The 21886-nt window shown below is 49.2% G+C and overlaps 1 protein-coding gene across 2 annotated transcripts; it reads left to right on the plus strand.

Annotated features, from left to right (window-relative positions):
* Window positions 1-8425: 8425 nt before the first annotated feature.
* TRH (thyrotropin releasing hormone) lies at window positions 8426-11865 on the plus strand. 2 transcript variants are annotated; one of them, XM_019433581.2, is made up of 3 exons: window positions 8426-8724; window positions 9770-9982; window positions 10637-11865. In XM_019433581.2, the coding sequence occupies exons 2-3, from the start codon at window positions 9778-9780 to the stop codon at window positions 11143-11145; spliced, it is 714 nt and encodes a 237-aa protein (XP_019289126.2). In that variant the 5' UTR covers window positions 8426-8724; window positions 9770-9777; the 3' UTR covers window positions 11146-11865. The 2 variants fall into 2 exon arrangements, with proteins under 2 accessions (XP_019289126.2, XP_019289125.2); XM_019433580.2 differs by lacking the exon at window positions 8426-8724 and adding an exon at window positions 8962-9127.
* The last annotated feature ends 10021 nt before the right edge of the window (window positions 11866-21886 follow it).

Here is a 21886-nt window from a genome sequence, read left to right on the forward strand (position 1 = left end):
ATGGCTTTGACTGGAAAAAGCTTTGGTATATAACACAGACCTGAGTTCAAATCCAAGGTCCTGGCTGTGTGACTTTGAACAAGTCACTTCCCTTCTCTGAGCCTTGGCTCCTTTAAACAGACAGAATGATTCCAATCTCATAGAGCTGTGTGAATTAAACAAGAAAATGTATTCAGGGCACCCAGGAGATGGTTCCCATTCTCTCTATTTTTTAAAAAAAATGTTTATTTATTTATTTTGAGAGAGAGAAAGAGTGCACATGCATGAGCTGGGGAGGAGCAGAGAGAGGGAGAGAGAGAATCCCAAGCAGGCTCCATGCTGTCAGTGCAAAGCCGGAAGTGGGGCTTGATCCCACGAACCGAGAGATCAGGACCTGAGCCGAAATCAAGACAGAGCCCCTCCTATCCTCTCAGTTCTTATCTGTTGTCCCTCTCCAGTACTTACCTTCTCCTCGGCACCTACCCTGCACCAAGCCATGTGGGAGATGAACACAGACTCTGTCCTCAAGGAGATTCCTTCTCTTATATCAACACAAGTTAATTTACCAGACTAGCTAGCAGAGAACAGAGAATGGAAGAACAAACAGATAACTCTTGAAGGGGGTAGTGAGGATGTCTTATTCATGGGTAGAACGTTTGATCTCAAGCCACGTTCCCTCAGCAGACAGGGTCACTTGTGACAAACTGGGCCCTAAGATGACCACTAGGCCCTGTCCCAAACTAAGCCACAGATACATGTGCCACATGTGTACACATTGACCTAGGCCTAGGCACAAACACACATGCCCATGTGCACACCATACAGACCTGGACCCCCATACGCGTATACACACAGGTACACCCATACACACGAGGCAAAGTTGTACACGAATCTGTGCATACCATATACATAACACCCATGTGTATACACATACACACAAGGCAAAATCTATGAATGTGTGTACAGCATGCAAACATGGGCTATGTATATGTACACACATACAAGGGGCATGTGCAGTAGATGCAAAGACATGTGAGCAGCCAGGGGCACCCACACACATGTGCACGTGTTCTGTGTCAGCTAAATGCATCAGACAGCACTCCTCAGAAATCCCCCCTATGCATCCGGCTCCACACCAGCCCTGTGGGTTGGCAGTGTTCCTGCAGCCCCTGGCGCCCTCCCGGAGCCCGAGTTCCACTCAGCAAACTCCAGCTGGGCAGAAAATGGCTCTTTGGAAACCATCTAGACCACACAGACCTGCGATTGGTCTCTCAGCATGGATATAAGACCTCACAGGGGGCACAGGGCCCTGGGTTGGTGGGGCCTCATGGCTTCAGCTTGTCAGCCTAGACTGTAAGTGTGGAAGCCTGGCCTGGCCCTGAGCCCAGACAGGCAGACTCTGCCTGGTGTCTCATAGTGGTCAGCCTCAACAGTCCCTGGGTGTTATTCAACTCTGGACCATGCTGCTCTGGGGAGGGGAGGAGGGGGCGCAGAGTCTCTGTTCAAGAAGGGGAGAGGAAGCAGGTCCTCAAACAGCCTGAGCTCATCTGCTTCTGATTCTGCTTGTCCTGACTCTCTCCATCCTCCAGGGCCTGGCTTCTGCCCTCTGCCTCCAGGAAGCTTCCTCCGATTGCTTTGGCCTCTGGGTCTCTCTTTGTGCACCTCCAAGACTGCTCCTCACATTACCCGCTCTTTCTGCTGGTAAACATGCCGTCTACCTCATAGGTGGTGATGGAGGGAGGCTGTCCTTGTGCCCTCTCAGCTTGAAAGACAGGGCCAGGCAGCCTGTGTTCGTTCACCCTGGGCTGAATGCGTTCATTCATGTAGTCGTTAATTTAAAAATTCTTTACTGAGTGCTAGCTATGTGCCGGGACCTTGAAAAATAGCAGGGAACAAGATGCAGTCACACAAGAGGGTGTGATGGGTACCTATTTCAGCCAGGGTGGTCAGAGAAAGCCTCCTGGCATGCCCTTTCATCCAGTGTAAGTCCAAGACTCACGTGATAAGCCATCCCTGATCCCACAGGCTGGGTCTGTTCCTGCCCCAGAGCTTTCCACCTCACAGTATGCCGTAATACAACTTATATGGACACGTTCTTCTCCCCTCCCAGACTGCTAACATCCTCAGAACAATATTCCTATCTGGACCCTCTCAGTGACCCTAACACTCAACATATGACCTTCTTGGTCTCATGTTTATGTACATTTAAGTTTGTTAAGTTAACAAAAGGGCAGATGAATGAATGAATAGATGAATGGGCATTTGCAGTAGGCTCTGAAGAATGAATAAGTGGCCCGCGAGTGGCAGGTGGCAAGGAGAGGGGCGAGAACATGGAGGTGTGAGATTAGACAGCATGTCTGCAAAATGAGTTTCACTGGTTGATGTTGGGGGCGGGACTGGACATGGAGTAAAGGGGAGCTGGCAGGAGAGGAGCCGAGATTGTGCCCAGATTATAAAGGAATTATGCCAGGCTAAGGAAGTGATCCCATAAGCAGCAGGGAGCCATGCAAGGTTTACCTTCCGCCGTATTCCTTGGCACCTACCACACTGCCCATATGGAGTTGGTGCTCAGTGAATGTGTATGGAATTGAAGGGTCCTGGAAGGAATGGACTGAGTTAGCGCTTCTTTGCCAGAAGCTGGGCAGTGACTAAGAGAGGCCTAAATGGAAGCAGAGTAGTCAGCTGCCAGGAGTCCTCTTGGCACCCAAAGAGCCCTCTTCCTGTCAGGGTGTCTGAAATCCCTGCATTAGAGAGCCATTTATTCGGGGCTTGATGTTATTTAGGGGGAGGCCTCCCTAGAGTTTCCAGAAAAGATGACACTCTCCTAATGGCAACTTATTGCCTACAAGAAAAGAACAAGGTCTTGGGGCTGGGGATGGGACACGGAGTGTAAAGCAGAACCCAGTGTGCCAGTAAGAATTTGGCCACTTCAGTTTCTTTTCTTTTCTTTTTTTAATGTTTATTTATTTTTGAGAGATAGAGTGGGGGAGGGGCAGAGAAAGAAGGGGACAGAGGATCCAAAGCAGGCTCCGCGGTGACAACACAGAGCCCAATGTGGGGCTTGAACCCACAAACCATGAGATTATGACCTGAGTCAAAGTCCATGGCTTAACCAACTGAGCCATCCAGGCGTCCCCTCTTCCAGTTTCTTTAGAGAAAACCCTGACCCAGACACTGTGAAGGAAAAATGGGGTAGGGCACTGGTCTTGAGGTTGTTGCTGGTTCACTGAGGGACTCAGGCAACCCTCTCCTCTGGCTGAGTCTTGGTTTCCTCATCTGTGCAATGGGGACGTAGGAGACCTGTGTTGTTTATGTACTTGTCATTCAGCTCCTCTTCTTCTAGTGAGTGAAACCCAATATGCCTTTGGAGGACCCCCTGAGTCCATGCTGTTCAGACAGGCTGACCCGTTGGCCAATCAGAATCACAGTGGTCTGTTCAGGAATGGGCATGTGACCCAGCCTGGGCCAATGGGAACTAACCCTGGGACTTTTGGGAATGAGAAGGGCTCTTTTGCTTTTAGGGTAACTCAGCTGGGACAGTGTGATCCCAGGGATGCCCATGATTACTTCTCCACCTTTGAGGACACTCAGCCCGAGAATGAAGCCATCTAGAGGAAAGTGGAGATTACAAACGGAGAAAAGGGACAGATTCCGAATGACATCATTTGAGCTTCTAGATCCTGCCATTCCTGAAGCTAGTCCTAGGTCTTTACGTTGTTGGTCACAGGTACCAGTACATCCACCTTTTATTTTGCCTGAGCCAGTTTGGGTTGTATTTTCTCTTGCTTGCAGGAGAGGATCGCCCTGGGAGGGGCTCTTTCTTTCTGAGGGCCACATAGTTTTCTGTGGAGAAGCTGATTTGGGAGGCACCAGCATGTGGCCTGGTGAAGTGAAGATGAGGAGGCCTGGGGATGGTGCTTGGGGTGACTGCAGACACACACTGAGCTCAGTGGGGCCCACTCCAGAGCCAAGCATAGCAGAAGGAGAGCCCGAAAGCAGAAGAGAACAACCCAATGAGACAGGCAGAAGAGTTTCACAAAGGAGCGAGGGTTTCATGGAGGTTCCTCACTGGCTTTGCTGCTTCCCTCTTGCCCCCCATAAGCTTATAATTCACCAAGCAGCCAAATGGATGGTTAGAGAACAAATCAGGTCACATCTCTCCCCTGCTTTAACCCCTCTATTTCCCCACTGCCTTGAGAATAAATTCCAAACTCCTTACTCTGTAGAGCCAATAAAGCCCCGTGAGATCTGACTGCTTCCCACCTGTCTCTTACCTTGTACATCCCTGCATCCCCCGCCCTTCTGCACCCATGGTGTGGCCAGGCCTATGCCTGACACCTGTGTGTATACTGGAACTATTCATTGAATAAAAAAATAAATCAGTGATTGAAATGAGAACTGAAAAGTTTCCAGTGGATTCATCATCAAGGAATTGTCACTCAGTTGGGTCAAAAATCTCCAATGGAAAGGGTAAAGGGAAATATGGATGAGAAAGATTTCTGGAATGAGTTTCTATGGAGAAAAAGCAGACACTAAATGGATTTTTCTTCCTGGAATTTTTATGATCTTGTGGAAAAGAAGACCTTCATTGTTTTGACAGCAAAAACAGAATATAAAGGAAAGAATTGAGTCTATATCCACACTCAAACCTACACATGTGATAAAATTGCGTAGAACTAAGTGCATACACTCACAAATGAGTACAAGTAAAACTGGGGAAATCTGAATAAGATCAGTGGATTGTATCAATGTCAGTATCCTGGTTGTGACTTTGTACTATATAGTTTTACAAGAGGCAACCATTAAAAGAAGTTGGGCAAAGGGTACCCACAGCCTCTTTGTATTATTTCTTAGAGCTGCATGTGAATCTACAATTATCTCAAAATAAAAAGTTTAATTTAGGAAACCACTATGTAAAAAATATTAATACATAATTGAGATGGGCCTACTTCAGGCCCTTCTATATAGCTCAGAGTTGAAAAAGACCCTAAAATATATAGGAGACATCCTTGAACAGGGAGCAAAGAGACTTTGAGGGAGAAGACAGGGGAAATTAGGGAAGACAGAGTCTGGAAAATCAGAACCCACCCTGAGACTCAACAGACCTCCTGTAGGAAGGTGTCTGTGGTGTGTGTGTGGTGGGGGGGGGGAGGGATGTGGGTGTGTGGGTGTGTGTTGGGGTAGGGGTGGGTGGGCAGGCACTGGGAGTTACAAATTAATGTACAAACTCACCATTAAACTATACCATTATTCATTTTCAAAAGCATAGCTGTCTTAATCTGATAAGCAATTACAGTCTTGAAAATCAAGCACACTTGTATTGTTAGAGAAAAAATAAAAGCAAGTGAGAAAAATATGTGCGACATAATGACTGGACTGTCAGCTCAGTGAGAGACCAGAGCAGGATCCTTTTTGCTTGGCCGGATCCTGGTCGCACCAGGATCCAGTAGTAAGGAGGCAGAGGAAGCAGGGGGTAGGGGAAAGGTGGAAGGTGGACCAGTGCCTTAATTGTTGTTTCTGCCTGAAGGAACGAAGAAACAAAGGAATGGGGAGGCAGGGTAAACAGGTTTAGGATTGGCTGGTTTGAATAATTTCAGTGGCTCTGGGGTTTAGGGGCAATCTGTAACTGTAGCTGTCCCGTACTTGGTTTAGGGTGATAAGGGCAAGGAGGCAGCAACCCCGGGGTGGTGGGGGTGTGGGCTCTGGATTGGTTAGTTTGCCTATGAAAGGTGTTCCCAGGTGAGTCCCTTATCATCTCTAAGAATTGGCTAATCCTGGGAGAGGCCCTCTCCCCAGAGTCAGCCAGAACCCATTCCGCCCCCCCCCCACCCCCCCCCCCCCCCCCCCCGCCCCAGGACAAAGCATCAGAAACGCAAGTTAACACAGTGCCCAAGATCCAGAATAGGTCCTGGTACTTTCTAGGGGTTCAGTGAATATTTGCTGAGGGAAGGAAAAGAAGAGAGGAAAGGACAAACAGAGGAAAGAACGATCAGATGCCTGTACCATCCTCTCTAGTCCCTTGGGCAATGTGAGAACTCTCCTCTCCCCTCCCCTTCCCAGCCCTCCAGGAACTGTCCTCCTAACAGACAACTCAAATCCCTGATTATAGAAACACATCAAATGGGCTCACCAGGGGGCGAGCTTCCAGCCGGCTCACCCTCTACCAGGCAGCTTTTCTATCCATCCACACTTATCACTCCTTTTATGCCTTAGGTGACATTCTGTTGTTTTGTTTTGTTGGTGCTGCTTGTTGGTTTGTAGATAGGTAATGATGCAAAGAGAGAAAATTCAAGCAGCACTAAGGGCTGACAGTGAAAAGCAAGCCCCGGACCACTGGCCTTCCCTTCCCCAGCTCCCTGTTCCCTATCTGCACTGTTCTCACCCATCCCTCCAGAGAGACACTCTGCAGAAGAGCATAAAAGTTCATCTCCCGCGCCATCACATGCGTGCACATGATGTACACATTGTTCTCTGCTCCGCTTTTTCTCATGTAACAATATGTCCTGGAGCTTATTCCACATCTGTACATAGGGAACTGCCTCATTCTTCAAAGTCAGAATATAATACCCATAGTTTTAGTTGGGTCCTAGTTGATTTAAGCAGACACCTCATGATGAACAGTTGTTTCCAATTCTGGCTTCTAATAACTATGCTGCACCAAATGGTCTGTGCATACATCCTTGTGCACAGGTATGGGTGCCTGTGGGATGTCTTGTGGAAGGTACATATGTGTTACATTTTCAGGTTACCACCCATAGAGATTCTATCAATTTACACCTTTTCCTTATGTGAAAGATAATAGGTCTGTCTGTCTGTCTGTCTGTCTGATTTAATGCTTAGTATGGATGGCGAGTCTTCAAATCCTGGAGTCTGGCTGGGAGATGAAGCAGGTTTCAGGTTTGTAGTCTACACCAGCCAACTTTCTGACTCTGGGGGTGCAGGGGAGTCAGGAAGCAGATCAAGTCATCTCTATGGGCCTGGGTTTCCTCGTCTAAAAATGAGGAGAGGACTCTAGCTGGGGATCTGAAAGTTCCCTCCCACCTCTTATGTTCCAAGTCCTTCTGCCTCCCCAAACCTCTGTGTCTTTGTCTATAAAGTGGGACTACTAGTCTCTACTTTGTTTATCTTGCCAGGTGATGTGAGTTTGTGGTGATATGGTAGAAAGTTGGGTGCAATGCCAAGGGAAGGAGTGATAATTGAACACTTTTGGAATCTCTTTCCAGACCCCCAGCATGGCTGGGGGCATTCAACATGTACTCAATTAAAATGTGAGGCTGGGGGCACCTGGGTGGTTCAGTCAGTTAAGTGCCCAACTTTGGCTGGGGTCATGATCTTCCAGTTGGTGAGTTCGAGCCCTGCATCAGTCTCTGTGCTGAGAGCCTGGAGCCTGCTTCAGATTCTGTGTCTCCCTCTCTTTCTGACCGTCCCCTGCTCACGTTCTGTCTCTCTCTCTTTCTAAAATATGTAAAACATTAAAAATGATTTTAAATTAAAAAATAACTAAAATAAAATAAGATGGGAGGCTGAAGAAATGTCGTATGGGGAGGCAGACTAATGTTGAGATGGTCTAGAGGTAGGAGATGACTTCACTGATGTCCCCTCACCTAAAATGTAGTTCCCTCTAAGTAGGCCTGGCTAACTTCTGTGTCTATAGGCTGACCAAGGAGCCTGGCACACTGTGGGTTCCCCTTAAGTGTTTCAGGATGGAGGCTGTACTCAGGACTAGATGTGGCAGTGTTCTCTTCCAATGTGATTTTGGGGACTGACTGAGGAACAAGAGCCTTATCATCCATGCTTTTCTCCTCCCTACATCCTCCCTCCTCCTTTGCTTTGATGGGGTGGGTACCAACAGACTTCTTTCTGGTCCAGGGGCCACAAACTCCAATGTCCTGCCTTGGTGACTGGGGCAACCAGGCTCAGCTCTAGCTGGCCAAATTCTTGGTCCCAAATTCTTCCTGGTTTTTAAATGTTAGTTATTCAGTTTTTTTCAAATCACTGTGGCAGTCAAACAAAACCATCTGTGAGCAGGTGGTGGCCCCAGGCTACCAGGTTTGGCATTCTGAAAACTGTCCCTCTCTCTCACTGTACAGATGAGAAAACTGAGGCCCAGGGAGCCGGAGGCATTTGCCAGAAGTGACACAGTCAAGATCAGAACCCAAGTCCCAATTGTCCCCTACTTTTTTCCTCTGTCCTCTCCCCCCTTCTCTTTCTCCTTCTCTGTCTCTCCCTGTGTCTCTTTGGTGTTTGTCTCTGCTCTCAGTGTGCCTCTTTCAGTCTTTGTCACTATCTCCTATCCTCTCCTGTGTGTCTCGTTTTAACAGTGTGATTCGCTATCTCTCTGCCTCCCTCTGTCCTCTTCATGAGCGTTCTCTTAGACAACAAACCTTCGGAGCCGGGTGCAGAAGCGACCCAACATCAGCACCCCAGGCTCCGGCTCGCGCCTCGTCGCCGCCCCCGCCGCCCGCGCCGCCCCCGCCCCAGATTTCCGGGGGAGCTGGCGGGCGGGGTACCCACGGGGCCGGCTGCCGTCAGCGCCCCTTCCCGGCGTCCGCGACCCCTCCCCGCTGACCTCACCCGCGCCTCCGCCCCGCGCAGATATAAGCAGCGGCCCCTCCGAGAAGCGGGCAGAGGGGTCCGGGTCCTGCCAGCGCTCCCCGCCTCCTGATCCGCCGGCTCTAGGCCCCAAAACCCCGAACTCGGAGCCCCAGGATCTCGGACCGGTCCCGCGGAGCTCGCGCCCGGCAGGTAACCATCTCTGTTCCCTCGCCTCCCCGCAGGAGCGTCCGGGAGCACTGGAAAGGGAGCCCTCTCCACCAGCCCTGGGTGAGGCCGGGAAGAAGCCGCGGCTTTTGTCCCCCGAGCGCCTCCCGGAGCGTGGCACCCGCGCAACGGCTGGGGCGCTGCGCTCATACCCCCCGGGGCTTCCACAGCGCGGGCCGCGGACTGGACGAGGCAGCTGGTGGTGCGGGCACACTGGTGGCGTTCACTCCTGTGCGCTCACGTCCCGGCCTCTGCAACGCTCGGCGCCCAGTGTCGGTAGGATGGAAAGTTCTCCATCCCACCCTTGCCTAGATGGCAGCTGTAGGTCCGCGCCGGGACGTCGGGGCAGAACTGGGCAGAGCTGGGTGTCCGGCGTCAGAGCCTGAGGGTTAGAATCCGAATCCTGACGTTAGAGACTGATTTTCGCGTTGGACTCGAATCTTAGCCTTAAAGTGTCAGCCTCAGCGTTAGAAACAATTTCACCGTTGAAATTAGGATTTTAGAGTCAGAACTGGTGGTTTCCTAGCTTAGCCAAAGAATCTTAGCATTGGAAATAGAATCTAAGAGTTGGAATTGGAACGGTGACACGGGAATTCGAATGTTGGGAAAGGAGCGTTGGACCAAAAATGTGGCGCCGGGAAGAATCTTAGCCTGCGACGCAGGAATTAGCATTGTGGCCGTCGGGCCCCGCGCTCTTGGTGGCTACACTCCTGGCGAGCCTGCAACGCGCTGGCTTTCCCAGGTCCGGGTGACACTGAGGAGTGGCGGTGGCGATGGGGTTCCCACAGCTTCCAGGCTCGCGCAGGCACAACTGGGCGCGGGCAGGTACTCCAAGCATCTCTGTGGGTGAGGACACTAAGAGCCTGAGGCTGCCCCTACCCCACCCTAAGGTGGCAGGTGGTCCTGGCCGCAGGAGGGTGTCTGAATTTGTTACCCACCTTGGGGCCCCGCTGGGACAGGAAAGGGGGAGATGGTGGAGGGCTGGAAGAGGGGCTGCACCCACTTATACTCTCTGTACTCCCAATCCTAGGCCCCGCAATGCCTGGCCCTTGGTTGCTGCTCGCCTTGGCGTTGACCTTGACCGTGGCTGGTATTCCCGGAGGCCGCACCCAGCCAGAGGTGGCCCAGCATGAGGCCGGTGAGCACGCAGGCCTGGATGACCTATTGCGCCAGGCAGAGCGCCTCCTCCTCCTCCAGGAAGACCTCCTGCGTCTGCGAGGGAATCAGGACGATGGAGAATCAGGTGAGGGGTGGGTCTGTCCTTCCTACCAGAGGCCCCCAAGAGGGTTGGGGGAAACCCAGATGCAGAGGTGGGGAGCAACTTGGTCATCCAAACTCTTGCCTTTCAGAAGCTTAGAAACTGTTGGCCATAACCTCCGCAGGATCATGAGCTGACCTTTTTCTGAGATCAGATTTCTATTCCATGCCCATCCTGGGAATGTTTTACAGAGAGCAGGCTTCCAGTGGGGAAGATTCTGTGCAGGGGATAGAGAAAAAGTCTCTCTGTATGTGACAGTTTTAATTACTACTTACTAGACTCATATATGCCAGGCACTGTTCTAAGCCCTTCAAACACTTTATCACACTATTTAATCACCCTAACAAGCTCTTAGACTGATACTGTTATTACTCATTTTACACAGAAGAAAACTGAGGCTCAGGAAGTTAAGTAAGTTGCTTATGGTCACACAGCTAGGGAGTGGCAGAGCTAGGACTAGAACCAGAGGTCATGCCTTTGACCATCTGTATCTGTGTGTGTGTGTCTGTGATGTCTAAGAGGCTGTACAAGGCTGTGACTCTGGATGAGTGCTGCAGGGAATCTGCCTTAAGTAGGAGCAAGGCTAGAGTGGGCACTTGGGGGTCAGGAGGTCCCTCACTGGCCCCTTTCCTTCCCCAGAGTCCCAGATCATTCAACCCGACTGGCTCTCCAAGCGTCAGCATCCTGGCAAAAGGGAGGAGGAGGAGGCAGAAGACGGAGTTGAAGAGGAAGAAGAAGGAGGGGCCATGGGCCCCCACAAGCGGCAGCACCCTGGCCGGCGGGAGGATGTGGCTGCATGGTCAGAGGTAACCCAGCAGAAGCGGCAGCACCCTGGCCGGCGCTCCTCCTGGCTTGGGTACACTTTCACCAAGAGGCAGCACCCAGGCAGACGGCTGGTGGATCCCAAGGCCCAAAGGAGCTGGGAAGAAGAGGAAGAGGAGGTGGAGGAGGGAGAGCTGATGCCTGAGAAACGCCAACATCCGGGCAAGAGGGCTCTGGGAGGCCCATGTGAGCCTCAGGGAGCCTGTGGTCAAGCCAGCCTCCTGCTGGGGCTCCTGGATGACCTGAGCAGGGGTCAGGGGGCTGAGGAGAAGCGGCAGCATCCTGGGCGGCGGGCGGCCTGGGCCAGGGAGCCCCTGGAGGAGTGAACCCAGCTTCCTATCAAGTTTGGGGTCTAAGAATGTCTTAAGCCCTGTGGGTCCTATTCCCTTTGTGACCCCTGCTTTCCCTCCTCCTTAGATCCCTGACCATAAACCCAAGCCCCCTGTATGTACAACACCCACTTCCCTGGCCTTGTTCCCCCTCCCCCTTCAGGGACATGAGAACCGGAGCCTGAGTTAAAACCCTGGATTACCCCACTTTGCCCTGTTGGCAGGGGACAGATCCCAGAGTCCCTCTCCCCGCACCCCCCACAGGCTGCTCCCCTTCCTTAGCCTTGGCTAAAAATGACCCTTCTGTGTCTTTTAAGGGATCCCCAGAGAGGAGCAGGGTGACTGGGTCCAGCAGCCAGTGAGGTCAGGGTGGGATTGAAGATGTGATGTCCAAATCCAGTTTCTATCCCCTGCTCCATGAGTCAAGATTTGCCACATATCAACTTTATTTACCTCCAGAACTGGGGGTCTCCTCTGCTTCTTGGGCCTCCTTTTTGTGGGTGTTCAGAGCCCTGACCCATGGCTATGTTCTGCTTAGGGTAATGATGGCAGGTGGAGGCATCCTGTGCTGTGCTGTGCTGTGTGGCGGTTGTGGGAATAAAGATGTGCGGGCGTATGTAAACAGCCCTGAATGCTGAACTTGTATATAACCCTCTAGGCGCCTTCCCCTTGTCCGTGATCATCATCTGAATGATAATAAAACATGCATCCAGATAATCTTGGAGCTCTGTGGCTCTAGTTTTTTCTCAGCTGGTGTGGGGTTTCTCTTTCTAACATTGAAGGGGGACAGGATTAAGGCTCCTCAGTTCTGTTGAGAAGGGCATCAGGGCTTGTAATCGTCATGGTTCAATGGCAAGAATCAACAATCTGTGTCATCCAGCAGAGACAATGAGGACATAGGACTAGGCTGTGGTTGGGAACTCAAACTAGCAGCCTTCTGGGCCTGGGCAGGAAAGCAAGCCGGGTGCAGGACAAGAGGGACTGGGGCAAAATGAAGAGGCCAGCTAAGTGGAGACACTTAAATCCAAAAACTTGAACATCATGTGAATCAAATAATAACAACAACGTATACACAACACTTGTTATGTGTCAGTCACTGTCCTGAGCAATTTACATATACTAATTCTTTTCTTTTTTTTAGTGTTTTATTTTTTTAAGTAATTTCTACACCCGACGTAGGGCTTGAACTCCCAACCCTGAGATTGGGAGCTGCAGACTCCTCCGACTGAGCCAGCTGAGCTTCCCTATATTAATTCTTTTAGTCCACACAATAATCCCTCTAGGTATTATTACTATTATTATGCCCATTTTCCTGATGAAGAAACCAAGGTACAGAAAGGCTAAGTAACTTGTCTGAAGCTGAGTTTGGCCCACTCACTGCTGGTTTGCAACCTCTGATTTAAACTGGCCTCCCAGGGGTACCCGGGTGGCTTAGTTGGTTAAGCAGTTAAGCCTCCGACTCTTGATTTTGGTTCAGGTCATGATCTCACGGTTTGTGGGATCAGACTCCTCGCTGACAGAACAGGGCCTCCTTGGGATTCTTTCTCTTCCTCTCTCTGCCCCTCCCCAGCTAGCTCTGTCTCTCACTCTCAAAATAAATACACTTAAAAACAAATAAACAATCAAACAAACAAACTGAATTCCCAACTTTTCTCAGGCCTAGACTCTGAATTAGACCACCATTTGTTTGGTGGATGGATGAGCTATTCGGCTTTTCTGCAAAACAGCTTTTGGTCACTTTCTTGGGCAGTGGAAGGAGGGGGCTAGAAGGGTATCTGAGCTCCAGCTCCTCTCCTTGGGGGACACATGGTTCAGGTGTGGTCAGGACAGAGGAAGACTTGTGGTTTATTAGATGCATGCACACCCACATCTCCAATATTATTCCCCAAAGCCCTCTGAAACATTAAGCATTTGATGGATTTGTGGATTTTTCTCACTTTCAGATGAAAGAATCAACACAGAGACTAGTGTCTTGCCCCAGGGTGCATGAAGCATGTAGGGCTGGCCTTCCTTTATGCCTGACTTTCTACCCCACTGGGCTGCCTTCCTCTGGAAGGTCTTAAGACACCCTTAAAACACCGTCACCATCAGGGCAAGTGGGGCCCTAATAACATTCCCTCTGCTCACAGTACCCCTCTGAAAGGTGAGTGCCCTAATAGAGGCAATGTGGACCACTGATACAGTACTTCCTTGGTGCTCAGTGCTTATAGACACTTTCTCAGTGAATCTCGTGACCACCCCAGGACAGTTACCATGTCCATGCAGTTGAAGAAAGTTGAGCTGCAGTTGAGTGTGAATAAGTGGAGGCCTTGACCAAGGATATACTCTACCCTCTTCCGCTTCCAAACTTGATTGATATGGGAGGTGGTGTTTCCTCCTCAGATATGGGAAGACTTGAAGAGAGTGAGAAACCCACCTCCTAGCCATTTAAGGTTTTTCCCTCTGCTCCTGTGAGTGATTGTACCAATGCACATGATGGAAAGGATCGGGCGTTGGCTTCAGTCCTGGACAGATGATTAAACTAGTTGGAGCCTCAGTCTTCTCATCTGTAATATGGGCACAGCAATCCCTACGCCTCCCTCAGAGTTTTTCTAAGAAGTAAATGGGATGCAGTAATATGTGTACAGTCCTTGCACAGTGTGTGGCCCCAAGTAGACCATTGATAAACAACATTTTGAGCTCTAGCGCCCCAGGACCAGAGGGACTCAAAACTGAACCTTGCAGAACAATTTACTCTTTCTTTCATTCATTCTCCAATCACACACACACACACACAAAGTAAAACAAAACAAAACAAAACACATTTAAAAACAAAAATCAGTTACGGGCGCTTTATTATGAGTCCATGCCGGGAACTGGAGCTTTATGGGTCTATGTGCTGCTCCCCCAAATACTCCCTCTCCTTCCCACTCTTATACTGGTGCTTTTTGCCCAGCTTAGGATGCTGAGACAGAGATGCTCCACATGCTTCCCTAAACTCCCCCAGCCTCCCTTGCACTTGGGGTGAAGTCATGACTAGCCCTGGCCAATGAGCTGTGAGCAGACAGGTGTCACTCACCAGCTGAGGCAGTTAGAGCCCATGAGTCTCCCTTACCCCTTTCTTCCTGCCTTAGAAGCCTGGGGGGGGGGCCACATGTTGAGATGGCAGAACACATGATGGGAGGATTCTAGACCCCAGAGTCACAAGGTAGAAGTTAGACACTGCACACCCACATCAGACTTCTCATGTGTGAGAAATAAACTCGTATTAAGTCACTGAGATTTCAGGGTTTATTTGTTACCGCGGCTGACTTAGCCAATCCTGACTAACACAGATGCCTCCTCCCTTGGTCTCTCTCCACTGAAATCCTTCCCATCTTTCCTTTCTCACATATGTCTGCCTTTATTGAAGCTACTTAGATCAGGGCCCAGCATGAAATAGGTGCTTCACTGAGTGGATGTGGAAAGCTTCAGGTTACTTCTATCTTAGGTCCCCCAGCCTAACTTCCTGGGGATCCCTGCCCTTGAGGGGCTCCCTTGCCAGTGAAGAGACAGACAAGCAAACAGATGATGGCCACTTAGGTAAGAAGTGTTGATTTTGGTGAGCAAAGCATGCAAGGGGAGCACAGATGAGGGGTCATTGGGTGAACAGGCTTCCTGGAGGGGGAAGCATCCAAGCTGAGTCAAAGGATAAACAAAAGGAAAGACATTTCAGGCAGAAGAAAAAAGCATTAACAAAGGCTTAGTGGGAAGAAATAATGTGTTATTGGAGTTGCTAACATCTGAAATCTGAGGTATTTTGGATCCTCCCTTTCCTCTTCCACCTTGTCCTCTAGCCCTGAAGGGGATGTGACTCATCCAGGCTTTGTGCCTTATCCAGTCCTCCCTCTCTCTCCCTGGTTCAGTCCAGTCCCCACACAGGGACTCAGACCACTATGGTTTGGATGTGTAAGAAAGCAGTGTGGTTTGGAGTGGAATCAGGGAAGGCTTCATGGGGGGAAGGGACAGCTTTGAAGGATGAAAGAAAAAAAAATTCCTGAGCACTTCCTCTGGGGCCAAACATTAGGAAAAGTACTCTTTTTTAAATTTCATTATTTTTTTTTAGAGAGAGAGAGGGCGCTGGGGAGGGGCACAGGGGGAAAGAGAGAATCTCACGGCAAGTTTCATGCTCAGTGTGGAGCCAGATGGGCGGGGGGGGGGGGGGGCACAGACGCGGTTGTCAGACCCATGAACCATGAGATTATGACCTGAGCCGAAGTCAGACACTTAACCTACTGAGCCACCCAGGCACTTCTAGAGCCTTCTTCTCTCCTACTTTTTATATTACCTATGTTCCCTTCTATGTGTCTTCCTGCACTGTGGAGGTTGGAAAGCAAAGACTGTATTTCTCAGACTCCCTTGCAGCTAGAGTCTTGGGTTCCACAGTAAGTTCTCCACATGGACGCTTTCATGTGAGATTTGGAAGGCTGCTTTGACTACTCCTGCTGAAAAGCAGGGCTATAGTGAGGTGTGATGTTTCTGCAACAGCTTTCTGGTATCCAAACCCTAGCTTTGGAAGTATCTAGAGTCAGTTATGGATAGCAGCTTTCTGTCCAGCTTCACAGCTTTACCAGTATGGTTTTTTTCTTTTTCTTTTCCTTCTAAACAACTTTATTAGGCATATGTTTTACATGTAAAAATTACCCTGAATTGCAGGCATACAATTCAATGATTTTTAGTAATTTTTTTAAAAACATTTTCAGACCCCCAGTAAGGTAATGCTTACAATGAATCTCTCTCCCTACCATCAGCCCCAGGCAGCCACTTACTACTTTTTCTCCATCAGTCTGTCTTTCCTAGACATTTAATACATATAGAATCATTCAATGTGTTGTTTCTTGTTCCTGGCTTCTACCAATTAGCACTTTTTTGAATTTCATCCATGATGCAGCATGTTTTGATAGTTTGTTCCTTTTTATTGCTGACTAGCGCTCCAAAGAGTGAGTTGTCAAGTTCAATAATCCCAATGGCTGTCTCCTCATTTCCCACTTTCCTGAGTGGAAACAGAGGAAACAGCTTCCCTGGCAGGCCACTTATGTGGCATCACTCTGTAATCCTGCTCCTTAAGCCCTTGACAATTTCATAAACACCTAGTTCCAAAAGTGATTCTCAAAATATTCAACAATTGGTTTAAGACAGGCATCAGTGAATCAGGACACATGTCCAGTTACAATGGATGGATTCAGATACACTTGTGAGGCCACAGCAGTGCCAGGGGCTGAATGCCAACCCTGCTGTGTTACCTCTTTTTGCTTAACATTTCCAAAAGGATTTCTGGTTGCTCTGCTGAATCTGATGATTCACACTAGGTAACTCCTTACTCCTCCTTAACTGTCACTTCAGATGACACTTTGTCAGGATGTGGCTCTGTATCTCTCCTGCCCCTTCCTTGAGGCTATCACAGTTTGTGATTATATCTGTCTTAGGCTGGGTGCCCCCAGCACCAGACCCCCGGACAAGGATTTGAGTCCAAGTAGTTTACCTGCAGGGTAGTCCCAGGGGTGCAAAGAGTTTGCTTGGAGAGTGATCCCAGGAAGTGGTCTGAGAGTTGAGGAGTGACTGGGAAAAGGGAGGGAAGTGCATGTGGAATGCATCAGTGAGCAGGTTTTCCTTGGGAAACTGTAGAACACGCCTTAGAATTGTCCTACTCGATGGGGTGAGGAAGGTGGAGATTTTCCACTGATTCCCTTTGATCAGGGGGTGGGGGCTGCTCCTGGGGATGTTAACTTCCTGATGCTTCCAGCTTGCCCTGTGTGCCTGCCACAAGAAGGAGGCCATTGCGTGAAGAATCTCAGGATGCCATTATGTGTACTGCAAAGGTGAGAGCTGAGGGGATGGGGTGAGGTACCAGTAGGATCTGTCATAGTCCTCCTGGGTGATTTTTTCATAAGAGACTCCTCCCTCACCAAACTCTGTGCTCCGTAAAGCAGGAGCCACTCTTGCGCCCCCAGCACCTATGACAGTGCCTGGTGCAGAGCAAATATTTGTTGAGTATGAATGAAGGCCACTCGCTAGGGTGGACCTGGGATTTGAGACCAGGTCTGCCTTATTCCCCAGTCGGAGAGCGAGGTGGTGAGGCAAACCCATATATCGTAGGGTGCTATGCAGTCACTATAGACCTGTGAACCCGGCCCCACGGACAGACGGCCACGGAGCTGAAAGCTTATGTTGCAACCCAGTGCAACATCTACCCAATTACTCTGCCTTTTGAAACACTTTGGAGGGCACAAAGGGGCCCTCTTCAGGGGCCAGTTTTCACCTCTGCACTGTGCCACCAAGAACCTAGTTTGTGCAGGGCACTGTGGAAGGCACTGTCCACCCACCTTTTCCACCCCCACTTTATGAGTGGGAAACGCGTGGCTCAGAAGTGAAACGACTTGACTTGTCCAGGCCACACGTCTCATGTGGACGGCGCCACGGGGCTCACCTGGGTTCTGTAAGACAGCAAGTCTGGCAGTCCTTCTTCTCCCCCTGCTGTTGCTTGCCCAGGCAGTTTTGGGAAGCTGGGGAATGTTTCTTCAAGGAGCCACCTCTCATGAATTCAGCGAAGCTGCCTGCCCGGCTTTGTGAAACATCTCAATATCGTGACTTCCTCTAATATGTTCTTTAATTAATTCTTTCTTCGAACCTTATTTTGATTAATTAAATCCAATCAGAGGACTAGTTTGCCAAGAGACTCAGTTCCTGCTTGGGCCTCTTGGGTGGCAAGAGAACATGTGGAGTTTCTTACCTGAAGGATGTTGGCAATTAGAGCCCATTTTGACTGCCCGAGTGCGAGCTGACTGCCTTGGAGAACATCAATTAGCTCAGTGGCTAAATTGTGCTGAGTTACAGGTTACCAAGGGGACCCATGGTCAGTGCCAGGATTTAAGTGGCTCTGGTCTTCAGGGATCATCTTTCCTGAATCACAGCCACGTTCCGGGCCTGGTAATTATCAGCAGGCTGATTAGGTCTTGTCCATTATGGAGAGTGACTTCCTAATTGCCAGCTGCTGGGGAGGAGAGCTTGGTACGTTGTACCAACGTAGGTACAACTGGCCTGACGTGCCAGAGGCTGGCAGGCACACGTGGGGGAGGCTGCTTTGAACCCGTGGCCAGAGAGATGGCACAGGCACATGCTGGGCTCAGCCCAGGTCTCCCCTGGGAGGGGCACAGGGTCTCAGGGGGATGTTCTCCTGGGGAACATCGAAGTCCAGGCCATCCTTGGGAGATTGAACGTTGTCTTGGAGGGGATGTCCAACCTGGGAAAATAAAAGAGCCCCTATTAGTACCAGGCTCTGGGCTAATAAGTCAGTGTTTATTAGCACTTGCCACTGCTTAAACCACTCTGTGAGGAGCAAGTTATTTAACCCTCTCTAGGAGGAAACTGAGCCCCCCAAACTGAGAGATTGGGTGATTTGCCCGTATATCTGAGATCTACAGTCTGTTTCCAAGTTGAGCAGATCTAGCAATGCTGACTCTCATGTGTCATACACGCCGTCCCTCCTTGATGTTGTTCTGAAGACCCCTAGGGTCCTAAGACCCTTTCAGGGGATCCGTGAGGCTGTCACCTTCCTAACCACATATCTGTGTGAGGCCAGTTTATCTTCACAGACTTCAACACAAATTTAATCTGTTGATTTTTAAAAAATGTTTATTTCTTTTTGAGAGTGCGTGAGCAGGGAAAGGGAAGAGAGAGAGGGAGACACAGAATCTGAAGCAAGCTCCAGGTTCCAAGCTTTCATCATAGATCCTGATGTGGAGCTTGAACCCACAAACTGTGAGACCATGACCCGAGCTGAAGTTGGATACTTAACCGACTGAGCCACGCAGGCACCCCTAATCTGTTGATTAAATACAGAAGCAAATAAGAGAATGTAGTTGTCTTCAAACTCATAAAAATTTAAACCAGTGCCACTCTTCTCAGTAAATTGTTTTTATTGGAAAACTCTATTTTCCATAAAAATGTTTTATTTATGTTGACATAATGGATTTATAAGGTATTTTATTTATTTATTTTTTAAACGTTTTTATTGTTTTTGAGAGAGAGAAAGAGCAAGCAGGGGAGGGGCAGAGAGAGAGGGAGACAGAATTCAGAGAATCCCAAGCAGGCTCCATGCTGTCAGCACAGAACCTGACTCAGGGCTTGAACCCACGAACTGTGAGATCATGACCTGAGCTGAAATCAAGAGTCAGATGCTTTACCAACTGAGCCACCCAGGTGCCCCTATTTTTAATTAAAAATTTTAATTTTTAAAAAATTTTTAATGAAAAAATAAACGTTGAAAAGTCTGAATTTATTTTATATAGGAAACATCAGTGGATATAAGCCACATAATCAAATGTTCTTTGGGGATCCTCAGTAATTAAAAAAATTTTTTTTAATGTTTATTTATTTTTGAAAGAGAGAGAGAGAGAGAGCAGGGAAGAGGCAGAGAGAGAGAGCAAGACACAGAATCCGAAGCAGAGCAGTGAGATCATGACCTGAGCTGAAGTTGGATGCTCAACCAACTGAGCTACCCAGGCGCCCCTACATGTTTCCAAGTGGGGAATACTCCTTCCTTTCTCCCACCCTACCTCCTGCCAACTACTCCCCTGGGTCACTGCCCAGGTTAGAGAGGAATGTTGGGGACAGCTCCTGTTCTCATCTGGTATATTTTCCCTACCACTCCTTCCTCCAAAATCATAACCACTCTTGTCAACATTTCCAACCAACGTTTCTCCTACCCCTGGCTGTCGCTTGGTGAGCTCCAGGTAGTGACTTCCTTGGCCTTTGCATTATCACCTGTCTGCCCTCCCTACCCCTTCTCTGCCCCTTCTGTGTCTGCGTCCAGCAAGCAGGTCTCTGCAGACTGCCCCACATGGGTCCCCTCTCCCTCCAGATTCTGGTGTGGTTCAGGAGACCCAAGGCTGAGGGAAGGCTGGGGTACTTCTGCTCCCCTCCTTCCTGCTGTTTTGGCTTCATTCCTACCACAGCCACGCCTCCTGTGGGGCAGCCCTCTCCGACTGCTCCAGCTCTCTGTGGGTTCTGGCGATACCGTCCTCTGCCTTACCCCTGCGGGCCGCACCTGGTGGGCGCTGTTTCCCACCTCTGGGTGCTGCACTATCTTCTGTGTTTCTCTTCACCCTGCCTTCCCCGTGATAAGAGGTCCCTTCATTTCTCTCTCTCTTTTGCAGTGGATGGCCATTTCCTGCCAGGGCCTTGATGGACACAGCTTTACTAGCAGTCACAATAATAGTACCATAGTGGAGATAGAAGCCAGTTTGGTTTACAGAATCATGGGAGACTTTAATAACCCCCCTTAGGCCCATTGATACCAAATGACAATTATTATTATCATCATTTTTTTTTTTATTGCAACAGCTACATTTACTGAGCACTTACTAAGGGCTGCTCACTGAACTCAGAACTTCGTGTATGTTATCCCATGGAATCCCCACAATGATTTTATCAGGTATATGTTTGCTATTATTCCCATTCTACACATGAGGATACCGAGGTTCGGAGAAGGGTCGACACTTATCTAGGATCACACAGCTAGTGAGTTGCTAAGCCAAGATTAAAAATTCTGTATGGCCTCAAAACTCAGGCTTTTAACCACTATACTATAGATTGTGTTGACAGGGTCCAGAATCAAATTTCTGTCTGAGATTTAAATTCTGCCTCCATCTTGCCTTCTCTAATCTCGCTTGGCATTGCTTCTCAGGACAGCCTTCCTCCCCTATAGCATCAGCTTCTGCTCCTATGTGAGCCTCTCAAACCCAAGCCCAGAGCAACCTCTGGGAGGAGACGGGTCTCCTCCTCATGGCCCTTCCCCTCCTCTTGTGGCCATAGTTGGAAGAGCCAGATGGAGGGCCTGACTTGCCTTCTCAATGAGGGGTGCATTAATTAACCACAATAATAGTAGTAGCTTACATTTATCAATCACTTGCAACACCTAGTGCTTAACACATTGCATCTATTACCTCATTGCATTCTCAGGAACAGCTTCACAATATAGATACTACAACCCTTGGATGACCTATGTGCTTAACTTCTATTCATTTTTTATTTTTCAGAGAGGGAGAAAGAGAGAGAGAGAGAGAGAGAGAGAGAGAGAGAGAGAGAGAGAAAGCATGTACACGAATGGGGGAGGGGCAGAAGAGAGAGAGAGAGAGAGAGAGAAGAGAGAGAGAATCTTAAGCAGGGTGCTTAACTTCTAAAAGATTCTACCATTGTGGAGACACCGTTTCTTAATGAGTCACAACCGAGGGAGAAGTTCCTAGAGGTACAGTCAGTGAGAATGGGCTGTCTTTCCTTATGTGGGTCATGAGGTCTTGTGGTGTGCTTGAGGTCCTGTCTAAAGGGCTTTGTGGAGAGGGGTCACCAGGCTAATACCAGTATTAATAACTCTCAAGCTCATTGTGAACGATAGTCCGGATGCTTCTCTGTTCAGAGCTTAGGTATCTGCTTTCCCATGACACGGTTGTAATGCCTGAAGTTCCAAAACTTCCCACAAAAGACCACCAGAGTCGTAAGTCAAAGCCAAGCGACAAGGGTCGTTTATTGCAGGTTCGAACCTGGTCCTCTGCGCACTCGTCGCCGGTGACGCAAGAGGCCACGATCAGGGTTGGTACAGCGTTTTTATAGACAGAGACAAATAGCACAGGAGAGGTTTCAAATTATGAGGGGCCTGATTAGTTGATTTTAAAGTAAGGACATTTGTTGTTCTCTGATTGGGCGTCCTTTGTCTGTCCTTTGG

Source organism: Panthera pardus, unplaced genomic scaffold, assembly GCF_024362965.1.
Source record: "Panthera pardus isolate Hobbes unplaced genomic scaffold, ASM2436296v1 HiC_scaffold_8, whole genome shotgun sequence".
In the NCBI taxonomy this organism is placed as follows: domain Eukaryota; kingdom Metazoa; phylum Chordata; class Mammalia; order Carnivora; family Felidae; genus Panthera; species Panthera pardus.